This window comes from Chelonoidis abingdonii, chromosome 7, assembly GCF_003597395.2.
Source record: "Chelonoidis abingdonii isolate Lonesome George chromosome 7, CheloAbing_2.0, whole genome shotgun sequence".
NCBI lineage: Eukaryota > Metazoa > Chordata > Testudines > Testudinidae > Chelonoidis > Chelonoidis abingdonii.
Window position 1 is genome coordinate 28,273,819 of NC_133775.1, and position 17,206 is coordinate 28,291,024.

General features: G+C 38.1%; 1 protein-coding gene across 19 annotated transcripts in view; it reads left to right on the forward strand.

Annotated features, from left to right (window-relative positions):
- Positions 1–17,206, forward strand: part of ADGRL2 (adhesion G protein-coupled receptor L2) — a 501,988-nt gene that overhangs the window by 410,720 nt on the left and 74,062 nt on the right. For all 19 annotated transcript variants that reach the window (XM_075067759.1, XM_075067760.1, XM_075067761.1 and 16 more), the window contains one exon: positions 4,146–4,359. In XM_075067759.1, coding sequence (XP_074923860.1) covers positions 4,146–4,359 — 214 coding nt within the window. The remainder of the gene's footprint in view (positions 1–4,145; positions 4,360–17,206) is intronic.

A 17,206-nucleotide genomic window follows, 5' to 3' on the forward strand; every position in this document is an offset into this window, starting at 1 on the left:
AAGCTTCTTAAACATTTTAAAAACCTTTTTTACTTTACATACAACAATAGTTTAGTTATATATTATAGACTTATAGAAAGAGACCTTCTAAAAAGGTTAAAATGTATTACTGGCACGTGAAACCTTAAATTAGAGTGAATAAATGAGGACGCGGCACACCGCTTCTGAAAGGTTGCTGAACCTTGATCTAATATTAGTGTTTGATGCCATGTATCATAATCATATGTTCTGTCAAACCTAGGGGCACAAGTTTAGGATGATGTGAAAGTTTAATTTGAAGTTTCTTTGTTTTAGAGTGTACCATTCTTTCGTCTGTTTTTAATAAATATTAAAATGTATGAGTGTAAACTGATTTCACTTACAGATTGACATGATTAAAAGAAACAAGTCTTTTGGAGATCTTACAACTCATCTCAATTCAATGGGAGTTTTAATCCACAGATTACTAACACAATAGGAAGAGTGCCTCTCTAGTCCATATAAAATACTACTTCCAAGATCACTTTCTCGCCCGTCATTTTGACCATATCATTTCTTTCCTTAAATCTTTCCACTGGCTTCTCCTTCTCCACCTCATCAAATTCAAGATTATTGTCCTTTCCTTCAAAGCTCTATGTAATTCTGCCCTTCTGTACTTATTTGGCCTTGTCCTTTTTGTCATCTCTTATCTCTTCTGCTTCTCCAGTTACTCCACTATCCTCAAATCCTCCCCTAGTCATTTCTGTGCTTTCTTACATTTTGCGCAGAACACTCTTCCAGTGCTGATCCACAAAGCTGCTACTTCCTCGGCTTCTGATTCCCTTCTTAAGACATACTTCTGATACCATGACTATAAGAAACCAGTGTGTATGTGACTTGAGAATATTCTTTCATACCCCCATCCAAATGCCCCCTTATGGCACATGCTATACGATCTGCTCTTTATCTATCTGTCTTTGTTTGAATTTTAGAGATGTATTATTATTACAATGCATTTGTTATTATAAACTCTTTGGTGCAGAAACTAGGCATTCTTTGTGTTTGGTTGGAAAACACACAGCATAGCATGAGAGCTACTGTAAATAAATAATAATTATGCCGATTGTATTAATATAATATACCTGTGGTGTCCAAACTGCAGCTCTTTTACAGTTGAAGTGCAGCTCTGAGCGCCTCTTACACTCGTCCCCCCCATTCTCCCACCTACCAGACTTGGGGGCGAGGGGAGCTCAGGGCTTCTGCCCAGTGGAGGGCTAAGGAACTTTTGCCCAGCAAGGAGGGGAGTCTAGGAGCTTCAGCCCTGTGGGAGCGCCTGTTAGGGCTCAGGGCTTCATCCCCTCGGGGCACACCTGCTGGGGCTGCTGAAGCCCCCAGAACCCCCTCTTTACAGGGTGCAAGACCTGAGCCACCACCCCGCCACGAGGCTGAAGCCCCAAGTCCTGGCAAGCACACCCAGCTCTCGAACTTCTGAAGATTATCATATGTGGCTCGGAGAGTCAGTAAGTTTGGCCACCCCTGCAATACACCATATTTAAAATAGACTATACCAAATGATTCACATTCTGTGTTGCATGTGTGTAATAAATGTCTGAACCAAAAATCCTTCTGATCACATAATGACTGTATGCGTGTAATACTTGTGTATTATTCGAAATGTTTTGCTTATGAGAGGGAGAGAAATGTTTGTTTTTAAACGTATAGAGTACCAAAGATAGGTAATTCTTGAAATACCTAACCAAAAACCTTGAAATACCTAACCAAAAACCTTTATGGAATCTTAACTATAACAGTGCTAGAGTGAGTTACTAGTTTTACTAGAATGCTTTACAAAAACCAACCTATGGTGCTGTTGAAAAGTATCTACTGTTTTTAAAGACCTTATTAATACTATCAAATCATCTAATTTATACCACCAATTTAATGTGATGATGGGTTCAAATTTTGGGTCAGGGAGACAGAGCAATCTGATCGATGTTAATCTTATACGTATAGCACAGTGGTTCTCAAATTTTTATGCTGGTGACCCCTTTCACATAGCATGACTCTGTGTGTGACCCCCCCTTTATAAATTAAAAACTCTTTTAAATATATTTAACACCATTATAAATGCTGGAGGCAAAACTGGGCTTAGGGTGGAGGCTGACAGCTTGCAGCCTCCGTGTAATAAGTTGAGGGGTCCTGACCCCCAGTTTGAGAACCCCTGGTATAGCAGAATATAGCATATAGCTACTTTATGCTAGCACTGTACACTGACTGCATAAATAACTGATGATAAAGGACAAAAGGCTTCCTATTGAATTAGCTAGTCCTAGGTTTTGGTGCCCAGATAATTGCATGTTACTTCAAAACTCTCAATGGAATGGTTTGCTTTCAGGAATTCTCTCAGACAGAAGAAGATTTCAGGGGGGAAAAAAAAAACTGTAAAGGGAGTGAATTTTCCTGATTGGACGTAGGAACTTTTCAGCACACTTCTGCCATCCATTGCAGAAATTACTCACATACTTACTCATAGTGCCCTTACTCAAGTAATGTGCTATTAGTTTATGCAAAATGGCACAGGTACGAATGCTAAAATGTAGGTCTGCCGAGCAGCTCTTACAGGCTGTTATGTACGGTGTCTGTGTCAGGCAGCAAACTATCATGGAGGCCACCTTTGGGACACAGAACATCCAGGAAAGGAAAAGCTGCATTTCAAACAGCAAGGAGAGGCACAAAGAGGAGAAAACCGAGACAGGCAACGCTTTTTCCTCACATTGTTTAGCTGTGACTCTTATCTCTGCCTGCTCTCCACTCTTGTAGACTGCTTCTCAGGCTGGGATCTGAGTAGTTAGATAGAGGGCAAAGTAGCTGCTTGGCAAGTTGCTCATCATAAGGCCCTCTTGCCATCCCAAAAACTGTTATCACCAGGGAACCTGCACCTGAGAGCACACCTCCCTCCTACCACCAGGCGGACACCCACTGCCCCAGTCAGGCACCCCCCACTGCCACCACTCAGCCAGCTGCCCCATGTGCACCCCTTCCCCCCCGCCCGCCCACATCAGAGGTCAGAAGCCGAATGCTGGAACCCAGGGTGAGCCAGAGGCATGGTCGGGAATCCCAGAGCCAGGGGTCAGAGCCAAGGGTGTCCAGGATGGCTAAGGGCAGGAGCAGGCATGGGCTGGAAGTAAGCAGGAGCAGGCTGGGCAGAAGCAGGCATGGAAGCAGGATCAAGCACAGTTGCAGTGTGGGATGTATTGTACTGGCTGCTGCTGGGTCAAGTAGTAGTTTAGCTCCATCCGTTCACAAATCAGGATGTGCAGTCAATTAGGGAACCCCCTGCTAGCCTCAGCTATGCCCCAGTGCATTGGTAGGAGACTGACCTTGCTGCAGTTGGCCCCCTGACACTGGCACTTCCACCCAACTAGCTTCCTTTGCCATTGCCCACTTCACACTCAGCTGCACCAGGCACTTCCCGCTACTAGAACTCCCGCCGAATCAAATTCTTCATCTATCCAAATGCTCCAGCTGACTCCTCAAGCTGCCCCTCCTCATCCTTCTTAAAGACAGAGGTTCTCCTGGGATGGAGAAAGGGGAGGTTAAAGTCCTGCCTCTGAAAACTCGGCAGCTATGTGAATTGGTTGTGAGAAAAATTCTCCCCTGTGTTTAGCTGAGTTTTCTGCAAATATGCAATAAAAGAGCAGCAGCACATTGATTTACACTGTAAAAAAACAGTAGCTTTTCAGTGCAAAGGGCTGAAAACTTAACATTGTAACATTTTTTTAAATTAAAGCTCAGAATATGTAGAATCCAGAAGAAACCACCAGGTGATTCTGAAGTTCTGAAAATGTTTCTTCACTCTGATTTTCTCTTATGCCTGGGATATCTCATTACTGTATTTATTGCTGCTTGTAAAAGGCAGACCCTGGTCCAATTCAATGTGAATTTAGATCTTTGGAAAACATTCATGTATTTTTAAAGATAATTTGGAATTAGGCTAATATGATTACAATTCCAAAAGCTATGTTCTGTGAACATGATAAAAAACATCTGTAAAGGCTTGTGTTACTTTTTTCTCCTTGAGCATGGGATAGAAAATGTAACATCCATGCATATGCCAGAAAATGTTTTCCTTTTGTCATTTTTTTTCTCATTGTTTTAATTTGATTCCTAATTTTTTTTTTTTAAAGGTTTCAGCCGAGCAGCGCTACCATTTGGTTTAGTTAGGAGGGAACTGTCTTGCGAGGGCTACTCCATTGACCTTCGATGTCCAGGAAGTGATGTCATTATGATAGAGAGTGCTAATTATGGACGGACAGATGACAAGATTTGTGATGCCGACCCTTTCCAAATGGAAAACACAGAATGCTTCCTCCCAGATGCCTACAAAATTATGACACAAAGGTAAAAATACATTTACTGTTTTCCAAAAGTGTACCACACAATTAATTTACACATTATATACATACTGATTTGCATTTTGTCTCAGGGAAAAATTATTAAAATATCCTTATCATTTTTATCTAGTAATATTACAAAGAAATTGAACCTAGCTACCAGCAAATCTTTCTGAGTTCCTTTTATAGTCTCTTTGACAAAAGTGAAAAAGCAGGCAGGTGATTGCAAGGAGAATGATACATTTCACTTCTTTGAAGCGTCATTGTATCCTCGTCTTTCAGGAGGTCAAACTGCACTCAAAAAGTATTCAAATGGCTGCTGCACGTTTAAGCAGTTTCTAAATGCCCATGCTAAGTTAAATGATTGCTATCAATATGATCAATAACTGAACCTCTGCTCACCTACAAAACATATCAAACTAAAAAAACTGTACAGTCAGGTCAGTTCTTTGGAAAGGCGGTAGATATTGTCCTCTTAGAGGACAAAACTGCTTTCTGACTGTCTTGCTCAGCAGTTATTACTATCACTCCAGCGTTCAGCAAGTCACCCTTTTAGTTTCAGGATATGAGACTTAGCACCAATAAACGGGACTTACTGTACAAAAGCATCACAGATTACGTATGCACTGAAGATTTACAGAAATTCTCCTGCCGTGGCCTAATACTTGTGTAGATGAGCCCGTGCGAACAGTTGTGGAAGCTCTAGTGTAGACTGGTCATGGGCATTTTTACCATCCTATCATCAGAGGTTGGATAGAGACCATCTGAAAAAACTCCCTTGTAAGTGCTCAGATGATATTGACGTATGATTAGCTTTGTCCGTTTTTGTTATAAAATGCAAAAAATCATGTCTCTTCAAATAGTCTCATCTTAACAGACAAATTAGTGGGAATTGGTCAAGATTGATATGATTTTCCTCTCCTCAAAAAAACCCACCCCTCATTATTCTCAAGGGGCCAGAGGGGGGAAGCTAGAAAAAGATGAAGAGAACCATAAAGATTTATGAAGTCAAATGCATAGTATTCCTTTTATGCTTTATTTCTTTAATTATATTTTCTTATACTATAAAAAGCCATGTTTTCTGTAAAGCCTAAAAACAATAATCAAGTCTCCAGTCTGCTATTTGTCTTATTACTCTTTATCTTCCCTTCTATACCAGCACACATTCACCAATTTATTTTGTATTTCAGTACCTAGCCTATTAGGAAGTTTTCCCACAGTTTTATTTCCATGCTTTTCAACCATTTTGATGTTACTAACTGTAACAGCCTTCATAGACATAGAATTAGGGTAGAAATCTGGATCTTCAATTTTAAATGCTAGAAAGGTATTAAGGAATTTGAGATTGTTTCAACTGATGACGTTTGTATTTACAGTCAGTAGTGGAAGCTGATCCTGGCCAAGTTAATGAAAAGGTTCCAGAACTTCTCTGAATCAGTTTGAATTGTCTTTTTGTGGTTCTAGTTCATTGTTGTTAAATAGATCAAGACAGATTTCCACTGAGACTGCAGCAGCAGTGTCATCAGTCTGAGCATCATCTGTCAAGTCCCTTTGAAACCATTTTCAGTTGCTTTGTAAGTGTAGTGCTTCTCTGTAGAATTCCTTGTTGTGTAAAATACATGTGTGTTTTGATCAAAGTCTTCTTTATGCTCAGCACGTGTTTCAAGATTGTGGCAGTTGGATGCAAATATAAACACGCAGCCTTCCTGAGAGTTCCACCAGAGTGTCATTGGGAAGCTGGGACATCAGTTTTTCCGTCAGTGTGCATGAAACATATGGTGGTTGCAGAAGTATTTTTGAATTTTCATGGTCTGCAAAACTAGGTGTTACTTTATATCTCAACTGGAAAAAATTGTGTGCTGTATATGTCAGAGGTTTAGGTTGTTTGCATCTGAGAAGTTTTAATCTTTTTTTCAATTTTTTAAAATTCTCTTTGTTATCTAAGCAAATGGCCAAGACCACGTATCACACTTTTTTTTACTTTCTTGGCTGAAATTTCTAGAATTTTTGACTTTAATGTTTTTTGGTTTTCTTTTTCAGACACAGAATCAGTGACATTTAGTAGTAATGCACTTTCCCTCCATCTTCCAAGATTTTCTTAACATTGCAACCTTCTTTTTATATAGCACAAATTGAGCAACTTTCTTATCAAGTATTTCAGGTCTTTATCTTTAATTTGTTTATAATAGCATAACCGTGATTGATCTTAGTTATTTTGGGGGATGAATTGATGCTGGTCCTGAATAAAATGTATTTTGAAGAGGTGTTGTATGTCTTGAAACAGGCACTTGTTTTTATCACAGTGTATTTCAATGACAACAGTGGTACAGAGGATCATCAGACTCACCAGTGTAATGTCTTACCTCGGTAGAAAAAAGCTTAATTCATTTGTACATTTGCTTGTGAAGAAACCTTTCCATCTCACTACTTAACAGCTCCTGACAATGTTTTCTTTTTACTTCAGAAGAATGATCTGTTTCCATTATTACTTCAGTCCGTTCAGTTACTTACTGCTGCCTTCAATTTTTTGGCAAGCTAAGTCATATAAATTCATAGAATGATGTTTGGTAATTACTAAATGCTAGCCATGTGTTTGCAGTATTACTCAGCAGCTTTAGCATTTACTACAAATCTAAGAAACAACCTCGTGAAAATTTAAGATTGAAAAATAAGATGAGCTAACCAATTTAGTATAGAATTGTGATATCAGAAGCCATGCCCACTTTCTAGAAGCTTGTAGATTCTGGCAAACCAAATCTCTCTTAACATTGACAGATCCACCATCTCCTTAGCATCCAGTGTTAGTTGATACTACCCCCTGGACATGGTCATCTCTTTCCACTTACTTGTTTCTTTTCTTCTCTGTGTTTCTTGATAGTTCTTAATTTTCTTATTTTTTTTCCTAATAGGCCTATCTTAGAACATTGATGTTCTTCAACGCTTTGTTTTTAACTTCGAGTATTTTTTATTCACTGATTGAAATTAGATCGTAGTGACTCTAGTATAAAATCTTTCACCTATATGTTGTGGTAGAATGTCAGAGTTACAAAAACCTTGGGAATGGAGGTTGTTCATGATTCTGAAACGTTCGTAACCCTGAACAAAATGTTATGCTTATTCATTCAAAAGTTTACAACTAAATATTGATTTCATATAGCTTTGAAACTTTATTTCACAAAAGAAAAATGCTGCTTTTAGCCATCTTAATTTAGATGAAACAAGCACAGAAACAGTCTCCTTACCTTGTCATTTTTTAAAAAACCCTCTATTTTTGTAATAGTTTACGCTTAACGCAATATTTGTCTTTTGGTGGTGGGGGGTGGTGTCTCTGCTGCTGCTTGAGTGCATACTTACGGTTCCAAATGAGGTTTGAGGTTGACCAGTCAGTTCAGTATGTTCATGTAAACAGAAGTTCAAAATATTAGCTTGAAAAAGGGAGGGAAAACCTGGCAGCACTTAGCTTTCCCCCTGCCCCCCCATGCTCTCAGCCCTACACCCACAAAACCCTATGGGGTTGTGGGGTGGGGTGTGGAGGTGTGGTAGGAACTGTATGTCCCGTAACTCTAGATTTGGTCAATTTCATATAGTTATGTGTTAGCTGTTCGTTATTCCTTTTATTATTATTAGTAGTAGTAATGTAACATTATTTCTAAAATATGTGTTAGTGAATGAGCACTATAATTTCCTAGCTGTAGTTCCAAGCCATGTGGGATTTTTATATGTAAAAACAATCTGGATGAGTTGATACTTATTAACTTCACTAGCCTCCCCTAGGGAAAAAGTTACTATTTTTCCCATACTTTTTTCTTTACATTTAAAAAAATTATGAAATAAAAAGGTTAGACACATAAGGAACCTGAGGAGAAGAACTTCCTTGCTTTTAGAGTGTCCTGTGTGCAGCTGTAGCCAGTAACTATTGTGAGACTTTGAAGTTGACAGGACAAGCTAATATTGTTCTTTGTAGACAAATTGGTGGCTTGAAAATTAATTTTTTAAAAAAATTCCACTTAGAAGCCAGTTTTAGAAGAATTAAGAAGGTTTGCCTGAGTTATTTTCAAACTGACTGTTCACCTATGAAGACTTTCTGCCTGCAGTGTCAACTTCAAAGCCTCGCTTTATAGACACTGAGAAACTGCAGATGATCACTATCAATTTCTGTTGAGGCAGGCACTGAAGATTTTATGGCTTCTCCTGCTTGCTTTGTTTTCAGTTTTTATAAATTTAAATAATAACATTTAAAAATATTTGTGTGTGTGTGTGTATATTCTATCTATCTATCTTGTTTTAAAATTAGACATTCTATAATAAGCCAAATAACATTCAAATGTGTGTGGTTGTTAGGAGAGCCATATTTTTCTGGATGCCGGGGGCACTTTCTTTCCAAGTATGGGTAGAATACAACAAAATACACCTTTAATATCACCCAGAAAGAATTACCAAACATAAGACAGTCTAAGTGAATTATCTAACGTATATTTCAAAACAGAATTCCTAGAAGATGATACATACAAGCACTAAGCAAAACCCTGATGAATATTAATAACAGAGACTTGTGTGGTGCCAGTATAATACAAGTGGTTCGCTTTATTTTGCCATGCGTATTCCAAGAACCACATGGCTTTCTTAAAAATTTTGGATCATCAAGGAGGTAAAATTTCTGCATTGGTGAGTGGTTAGAAGAAAGCTGCCAGTCAGGATCTCTGGGTTCCACGGCCATCTCTACAACTGACTTGATCTAAGTCATTTAACCATTTTGTGACCTGGTAGAACTAATATGAAATGAAACTAGTGGGCTTAAAAGAAAATTTGTCATATGACTCTGGATCCTACAGAACTGATAGTTTGTTTAGAAAGGAAAAACAACAAAATCTGAGTGCCTGAAAAGGGTTAATGGACAACAAAAGTAGCTTTCTAAATCAAATGCAGTGTCCTTAACAATAAAAGGCTATAAACATCTTTATTCTACAAACAGCTGCCTGGATCTTTGAAGATGAAATCTGGTCTGTATCCTGCCACGAAGAACAGTTTCAAATAGGTCTTTGAAAGAAGGAAAAATTAGAAATGATCAGAAAACTGTACAAACTTTGCAACTTGTGAATGCATCAAATGAAAGGATATTTATCACACAGTCATAATAGCCTGTCCATTTAAAAAAAAAGTGTTTATAGAAAAGATATCCAGATTATTTTTGAACTGCAACAAAAAAGTGACTGTTTCCTTTGTTAATAATATTGGATTTGCTTGGCCAGACTCTCATTTACACTAAGACCCCGTATATCACTCTGGCAATGTAAATAGGCCTTAAAGTCAATTCCATTTTAACCCACCTATGGTTCTTTTATACTGCCAGAGTGGTGTAAATGGACATTAGCATTAATAAAGCAAATTGGCACAGATTCTTATCTTTGCAAAATTTTCAGAATCATTATAATCCAAAAAAAAAAAAAAAGGCAGGTATCATTCTTAGCTAAAAGTGATCTTTTCACTCTTAAAAGCACATGCGCACACATACACATATAGAACAATTAGCCCACTTTAGAATACCTTTGTAAATGAAAGAAGTTCAGGTAAAATTATTTTTCTTAAAATAATGTTTCAGTGAGTCTACTAATAAATGCATGCATATGTGACTCGCTTGCAAATGTGTTATGGGAAACTAACACAAAATTAATTAAGGGCATGCCTACACAGCCCCCCAGTTCACACAGCAAGGCTGTGAGTTGAAGTGCGCACTGGCATGCTGCAAAATAACTCACTCCTCGTGGATGCTGCTGGCGCAAACTAAAAGGTATCTGGTAAAGTTCATGTTATGTAAGTCTTCTTTCAAAGATGACTATGTTAATTTGAACTGGGTACCTTTTAGTTCACACCAGTAGCAACCTCACAGCAGAAGCGGCGCCAGGGTTTTGGTGGCAATTCTGCGGCGGGGGCAGGGGGATCCTTCTGCGCTCCCGGTCTTCGGGGCACTTCGGCGGCGGGTCCCGGAGCGAGTGAAGGACCCGCCGCAGAATTGCCCCCGAAGGCCCGGAGCATGGAAGGACCCCTCACCGCCGAATTGCCTCTGAGGGCTGCAAAATGCCGCCCTCCCAAATCCTGGCGCCCTAGGTGACCGCCTAGGTCGCCTAAATGGAAGCGCTGGCCCTGCCCCACAGGAGAGTTACTATGCAGCACATTAGTGCATGCTGCGATTCACACCCCAGTAGTCTGAACTTAGAGGCTGTGTAGACATAGCCAGAGAGTGTTCTTTTAAAAAGAGTAGATTCTAGCATTTAACTAAATAATTTTCACAAAAGAGAGCTGTGAAAATATTGATTGTATCCTCAGAAAGGTTCCGCAGAAGGTGGGGAAATTGTGGAAATATCACTTAAAAGATGTAGTTTTTATAAGAGGAAGGGGGAACGAGCCCAAGAGCCGTCTCTCTCTCTGTCATACAACCTTTGGAAGTCCTGCCTACAGGTAACAATGGCTGTACTGTTGTGGTGAAGAGGGTCTGGATGGAGTGAGAGAGAGCCAGATGAAAAGCCACTGATGCTGAGGAGCCAGGGAGTAGTGCAGATTCTATGCCTCCATGCAGATGTCCTGGTCCTCGAGGGATATAGTGATATCTGTGGGGAAATCCTTAAATAAGGACGAATTTCAGGAAACTTCTGAGTTGACACTTCCTGAGCTTTGTGCCCCTTACACCATTTTTCTCCTCAAGAGTGCTAGATTGCTGTGATTGCATTTTGTTTGTTTAACAGCACTGAAATTTGTTTTAGAATAATGCACAAAGATTCCCATGGGTTTGTTTTCCAGAAGGCAGATAAGAGTAGATGGACGTAAAGTACAGGTCAAATTAGGGACCTTCCCCTCCTTCAAAAATCCTTCTTTATAAAATGTTACTACAGAAAAGTAGGAGAATAGGGGACACAAAAGCTGAGCTAAAGAGAGAAATTGTTTAATACAATTCTTCCTTCATTCGTGTTACCCTTCCGCTGCAGGATAGCACACAGCTTCAATCACCATGTCCACCATGACAACAGAGTGAGGTTCCCATTCACAGTCCTGGCACCTTGCATTCCTTCCATGCTGTAATACTCTAACTTCTTGTGTCCATCATTCACCCTCCATAAGACTCAGCTGCACTCGAGCCAAAGTTCTGCAAAAGGGCCATTTACTTGATTTGTTCCCTTGACCTTTCTGTTTGTGGGATAGGAGGAAGGTCACTAAAACTTCTTAGATCCTTGATTTGAAAGTTGTCTCTCTCCCTTTTTCCCCTAAGCCCTGCAAATATGATGGAAAATGGACAGTGATTTGCAGGGGAAAGAGAGGAGATGATGAATCTTTTCCTAGCAATGCAATGATTTTTTACATTCCACATATCAATGTGTGTGATATATCATTGAAAGAAAAAATTAAATACCCTTCCACTCAGAATACATATCCTGCAAGTGCAAATATGTCCCTTGCTTATCAGGCCTACAAAAGAAACAGCGGCATATCAGATTATCTCCTTTCAAGTGAAAACAAGCCAGGTTCTTTCTAATCGAAATGAAGTAAATCTTTCCCTGAACTCCAGTCTTGGATGGAGGGAGTGTCAATCGCCAATCCCTGCTGATTAATCTCATCAGAATGAAACACTTTAACTTCTTAAGCCCTGTCTGCACCAGTGGAATGCAAACTGGTTTCAGAACTGGGTTGGCACACTGCATGCTTTGCCAGAACAAACCATTTTAGACCATCTCAACATAACTCCCTCTGACAGGTCTCAGACTTTATTCTGTGACCGGTCTAGCCTGGCTTCAGAACTACGTTCCTTAATGTAGTTTAAAACTATTATAATGGGCAACACTTCATAGTCAACTCCTCATCTCTAGAAGGTGTGTTGTTGAGTATGAAGCACCTCTCTTTTGGGGGTCTGTCAGGCATAGACAAGGGCTCATCAGACTCCTGCTGCTGTTTGTGCTTTTATATGAATACAGTAGCTATTCTCTTTATGGATGAGGGCTGCCTTTGTTAAAGATATTCAGTAATGAAACGTGTCTCATATTATGATGTAACCTGCATTTTTCTATCTCTGTTCCCTGGGTAGTTTGGATATTTGCTCTCTTTTTTATATCCAAAAAGTAGTAATACTGACATCACATATCAATTTGGATGACTACTGCCCTGAATGCATGTGCATCAACGCTGCCATAGTAAATGACCGAATGTAAAATATAAGGTCCTTATTTTGATTTGGCATTTCATTGGTGTCCAGTACCAGATTGCTGATATCTTCTTCACAACTTCTTCTTTACCATACATGTTTATCAGAGCTATCCAATCCCTTTTAGACTGCTATTAAAAAAACTCCTCACATAAAACAGGACATACAGTCATAAGTCCTGATGCTGCAAACAGTCACCCACGTGAGTATATTTATTCAAGTGGACCTTAAAGGGCTCCTCATACTTAAATTGGGTTTCTGACCAAAGCCAATGCTGTGTGGCTCTGTGGATTTTGCTTTTCTTCTGTGTATGAGGCTTGATACTGAATTACGACTAAAGTATAAGGAAAAAACAGAAACCATACAGTGACCCACGTGCACAACCTCTTTTTTACGAATGAAGCTGTTCATCATAGAGCAAGGTTTCTCAAACAGGGGTCACTGCTTGTGTAGGGAAAGTCCCTGGCGGGCCAGGCCGGTGTGTTTACCTGCCCCCTCCACAGGTCCGGCCCAATTGCGGCTCTGGGAGCAGCGATCCGCGGCCAGTGGGAGCTGCGATCGGCCAGACCTGGGGACGGGGCAGGTGAACACACTGGCCCAGCCCGCCAGGGGCTTTCCCTGCGCAAGCGGCGACCCCTGTTTGAGAAACCCTGTCACAGAGTGGTATAACACTGAATATTTATGAGTCACACCAAAATCTTTAGTCCACTGAATATGCTGCATTATTAGAGGGAACAGCAGTCATGTCCATGGGATTAAAAAATACTTGATAGTGTTCATTTTTGCTACCATTAATTTTAAATTAAAAATTGGTAAGCTTGGTTTATTCATTTAAAAAAGAACAATATTTATATAGATGTAATGGTTCAGATCATTCTCTCACAGTGTCTTTTACCAGTCTGGATACAAAAAGCCTCAGTTTATTAAGTTTGAAAAACAGTGGGATGAAGTGAGACAACTATCAGTGTAAGTTTATTCACTTTTTGTGATGTATTCTGTGGTTATTTTCTGCAGTATGTGATTTGTAGATTGATCTCTGGCATTGTAATTGTCTTAAGAAATGGACAGTCTGCAAAAGAAACAACTTTTCCTAAACTTATTAAAATAGGCTACCTATTTGGAATACTTCAATAAGAATGAATTTGACTTAAAATTAAATTGGGATACATTATTAAATTGCTTATAGATACACCTCTACTTTGATATAACGCTGTCCTCGGGAGCCAAGAAATCTTATCCTATTATAGGCGAAATCACGTTAAATTGAACTTGATTTGATCCACGGGATCGCTCAGCCCTGCCCACCCGGAGTGCTGCTTTACCGCGTCATATCCAAATTCGTGTTATATCGTGTGGCGTTATAACGGGGTAGAGGTGTATTTTATTTTGTAATTTGGGATCTTTAAGCTGTTCTTATTTCCTTTATCACTTACAAAAATTGTGATCACATTCTTTTCTTGTATCACTGTATGTTTTTATTTGATAGATTGGTGTATATGTGTTTTGGGGCATATTTTCTGATCACTCTCTGCAGTATGTTCATTTGCAGTATTGTATGCACACATTATGTGAGAAGTATGTTTCAGATTCTGTCACTTTATTACAGATTTAGGGCCCCATCCAGCATTCCTTTAGTGAATTCACTAATGTATGTAAAATCTCTTATGCAGATTGTATCACTTACTATACATATTGTTATGATTAAGTTATTTAGCCACTTTATTTGGTGGATTAATGACAGTGAGAACTTGGCTAAGACAACATTTCTTTTACCCTCAGTGCATTGAATTTTTAGCTTTCTGTTCATTATTTTAGATAATTTGTATACTTTCTGTTCACTTGGTGACTTTCTGGTCCTGAGATAGTCTCACTGATAATTTATATTCTGATATATTTAATATATAAAAAGAACATGTTTATAAATAGCTAAGACATTTTTAGGGTCATAATATATCACTGTAAGAGTATAAGACCATTTATTTTTGTATTTCCATAAACAGTTTGGTTAGATTCACTATAGTACTAGTCAAAACAGCTAAATTATCTGATAAGTTGATTTAGGACTTTTATACATGTGTTCATATAGACATATATCTCAACATTTGCTGAGGCGACCTTTATTAAGCTATGATGACTGCTGAATATGAAATGTAACCAAGGTTTTTTTATTCAAATATAATTTAAATATTCATCAAAGAAGAGTTATGCTTGAAACTGACAGACTATTAACATCAAAAAATATAATTAACTGCACTGGGTATCAAGAAGCAGAGTTAGCCAAATAGCCGAGAGGTCTAATTGCTCTAGAGCTTGAAAAGCAATAGTTTTGTTTTATACTGTTGCTGAGGAATTAATATGGTTTCTTATGTGAAGCAATTAGGAGGCCTGTTAAGATTCATTGCTCTATAGGAAATCTGTTGAATATCACTTAGTAAACAGGACTGACATGTTTAAAAAAAAAAAAAGTACATGAAAATGTGTATTGATAGGGCGAGTGTAGATCTTAAATTAACAGAGATTAGTGTGAATTGAAAAATATGTTTAAGTAGAATTATGAGAACTTTTTAGAGTTATGAAGTTAGTGCTGGCAATGACATCATCTGAAAAGCTTTCAGTGTTAATAATGCAATTATTTATTGCTACAGAATTTAGAAGAATTATTACAGTAAGAGAATTTAGCTAGGGAGAAGAAGAAAAGAAAGAAAAACAAGGATTTAGAGTTAAGAAGTGGCCACAGTGTAATGTAGAAATGTACACATTTACGTTCCGGAATTTTGCTTCTTCCACAGAGTTTAAAGGGCGCACTGATCTTTGTAACTCAGTTAAGCTTTTTAGTTGAAGGCGATAAGAAAACATCTTTTATTGAACCCCATATATCTTGCATTTGCCCAAGCTATACTCTTAAATTGGGCAGACATTCCAATGGCATTTTGACATTAATGAGATTACTGAAGTGAAAAAGTTTAAGGGCCAAAGATATGAGCAACAGTATGATGTTACAGAATTTCTTTAAAAATAAATAAATAATGAAGTTGCAACTAATTACTTAATTACTTAATAAATTGACCATGATTACTGAAAGACATAGTAATTCCAGTCTTTATCCCTTTTTTATGTAGTAGAGACCAATAATACGCCTTCCTTGCCCTACCCCACCTCACCCCCCAAAAAATCCGAACCCACAAATTAAAGGGGAGCCACAAAGTGTTCTTTTATGAAATGTAATAACCTTGAATATACTAAATGTGTATATTTAAATATATATTATTACATTTACAATAAAATCTAACTTTGTAGGGCTTTTGTAGTCTTAAAAAAGATTAAAAATATCTCAATGCTAAAACAAAACTACAAATCCTAAGTAGAACTTCAGTTTCATAAAGATTTGCTGCCTGTGACATACATTATTTAATATGCTTGCCCTGTTTAGATCAGTGACATAAGAGTGTGTGCTAGTTTCTCAGAAGAGTACTGTCTTTGCCGCATCACAGCACACTACCTTGTACTCCCAGACTTGCACAAGTGTTAGCAAATATTTAAAGCACTCCAACCTAACATTTTGTAGGTCATGATGTACTGAGCCTATAAAACAAGTTACTGCTATGAAGTTAATGCAGTCTTAGAGTATAGCATAGACTGAATATTTTACTCAGTACTCATATAATATTTTTAGTTTGCTTGGGAAACATCAACGGGGGGAAATTCTTATCTCATAAGTTTTCAGTGTCAAATCTGTTTCATAACACAACTATGGTACAGAATCCTACACTTCAAATTTACTATCTAGAGTCATACATTTTTTCAAGTTTGTCACTTAAGTATGGCAGTTATACCTACAATTTTGATTTCTTAATACATAGTCTCTAAAAACCTTAAAAGATGAAGTGGGGATAAAAAAAAAAAGCATTTATTTGAACAAATATAGGGGATATTATAATCTCAGACCTTTGCTACATGCAACAAGAACCTGATGCCCCTGCCCAAACTCTTTTAGCTTAAACATCTTGCAGTGAAAGACCTTAATATTTATTAAAAACATGTAATATCTCCTCTGGTAAGATATGTACTTTTTCCTTGTGCAAAAGCTTCCATATTAAATTATTAGTGGCAGTCTGCAATTAAGGTCCTTTAACCTTTCCGTTCATTACTTCCTGTATAACGTTCTCTTTCTCCCTTTTAGCTGAAGGGACAGTGATTTTGAACATGTATTTAATCTAAGCATTTTATCAGCACTGTGAAACTATTGTTTTAGCATAAATCAAACTGCGCTCCCTAACCCGGAATTTGTATGAGACCTTGTTTCTGTTTAACAACAAGCCATTTTGGACTCAATTATTTTCTCATTTAAGAGTAACAATAACCAGTTCTCTACCCATCATTTTTCTGATGTTAACTTCTTTTCTTATACACAGTGAATTCAGCTGTACTATTATGCTTCCAAAGCTGTAGATGTTTTCTTATCTAGAATGTAGCAGCACAGATATTGCCTTCAGTATATTATTCTAGTGCCAGCATCACAGATGGGCATGAAAACCATCATTTACTTTGTATATTTAGCTTTCTTAGATAATTTCATTGCCTTTGTGACAGATATAGCAAAAGGACACCTCCTGGAGTCGCATTTAAAAAAAAAGCACTTTGGGTAATATGCTGTAGACAGAATACA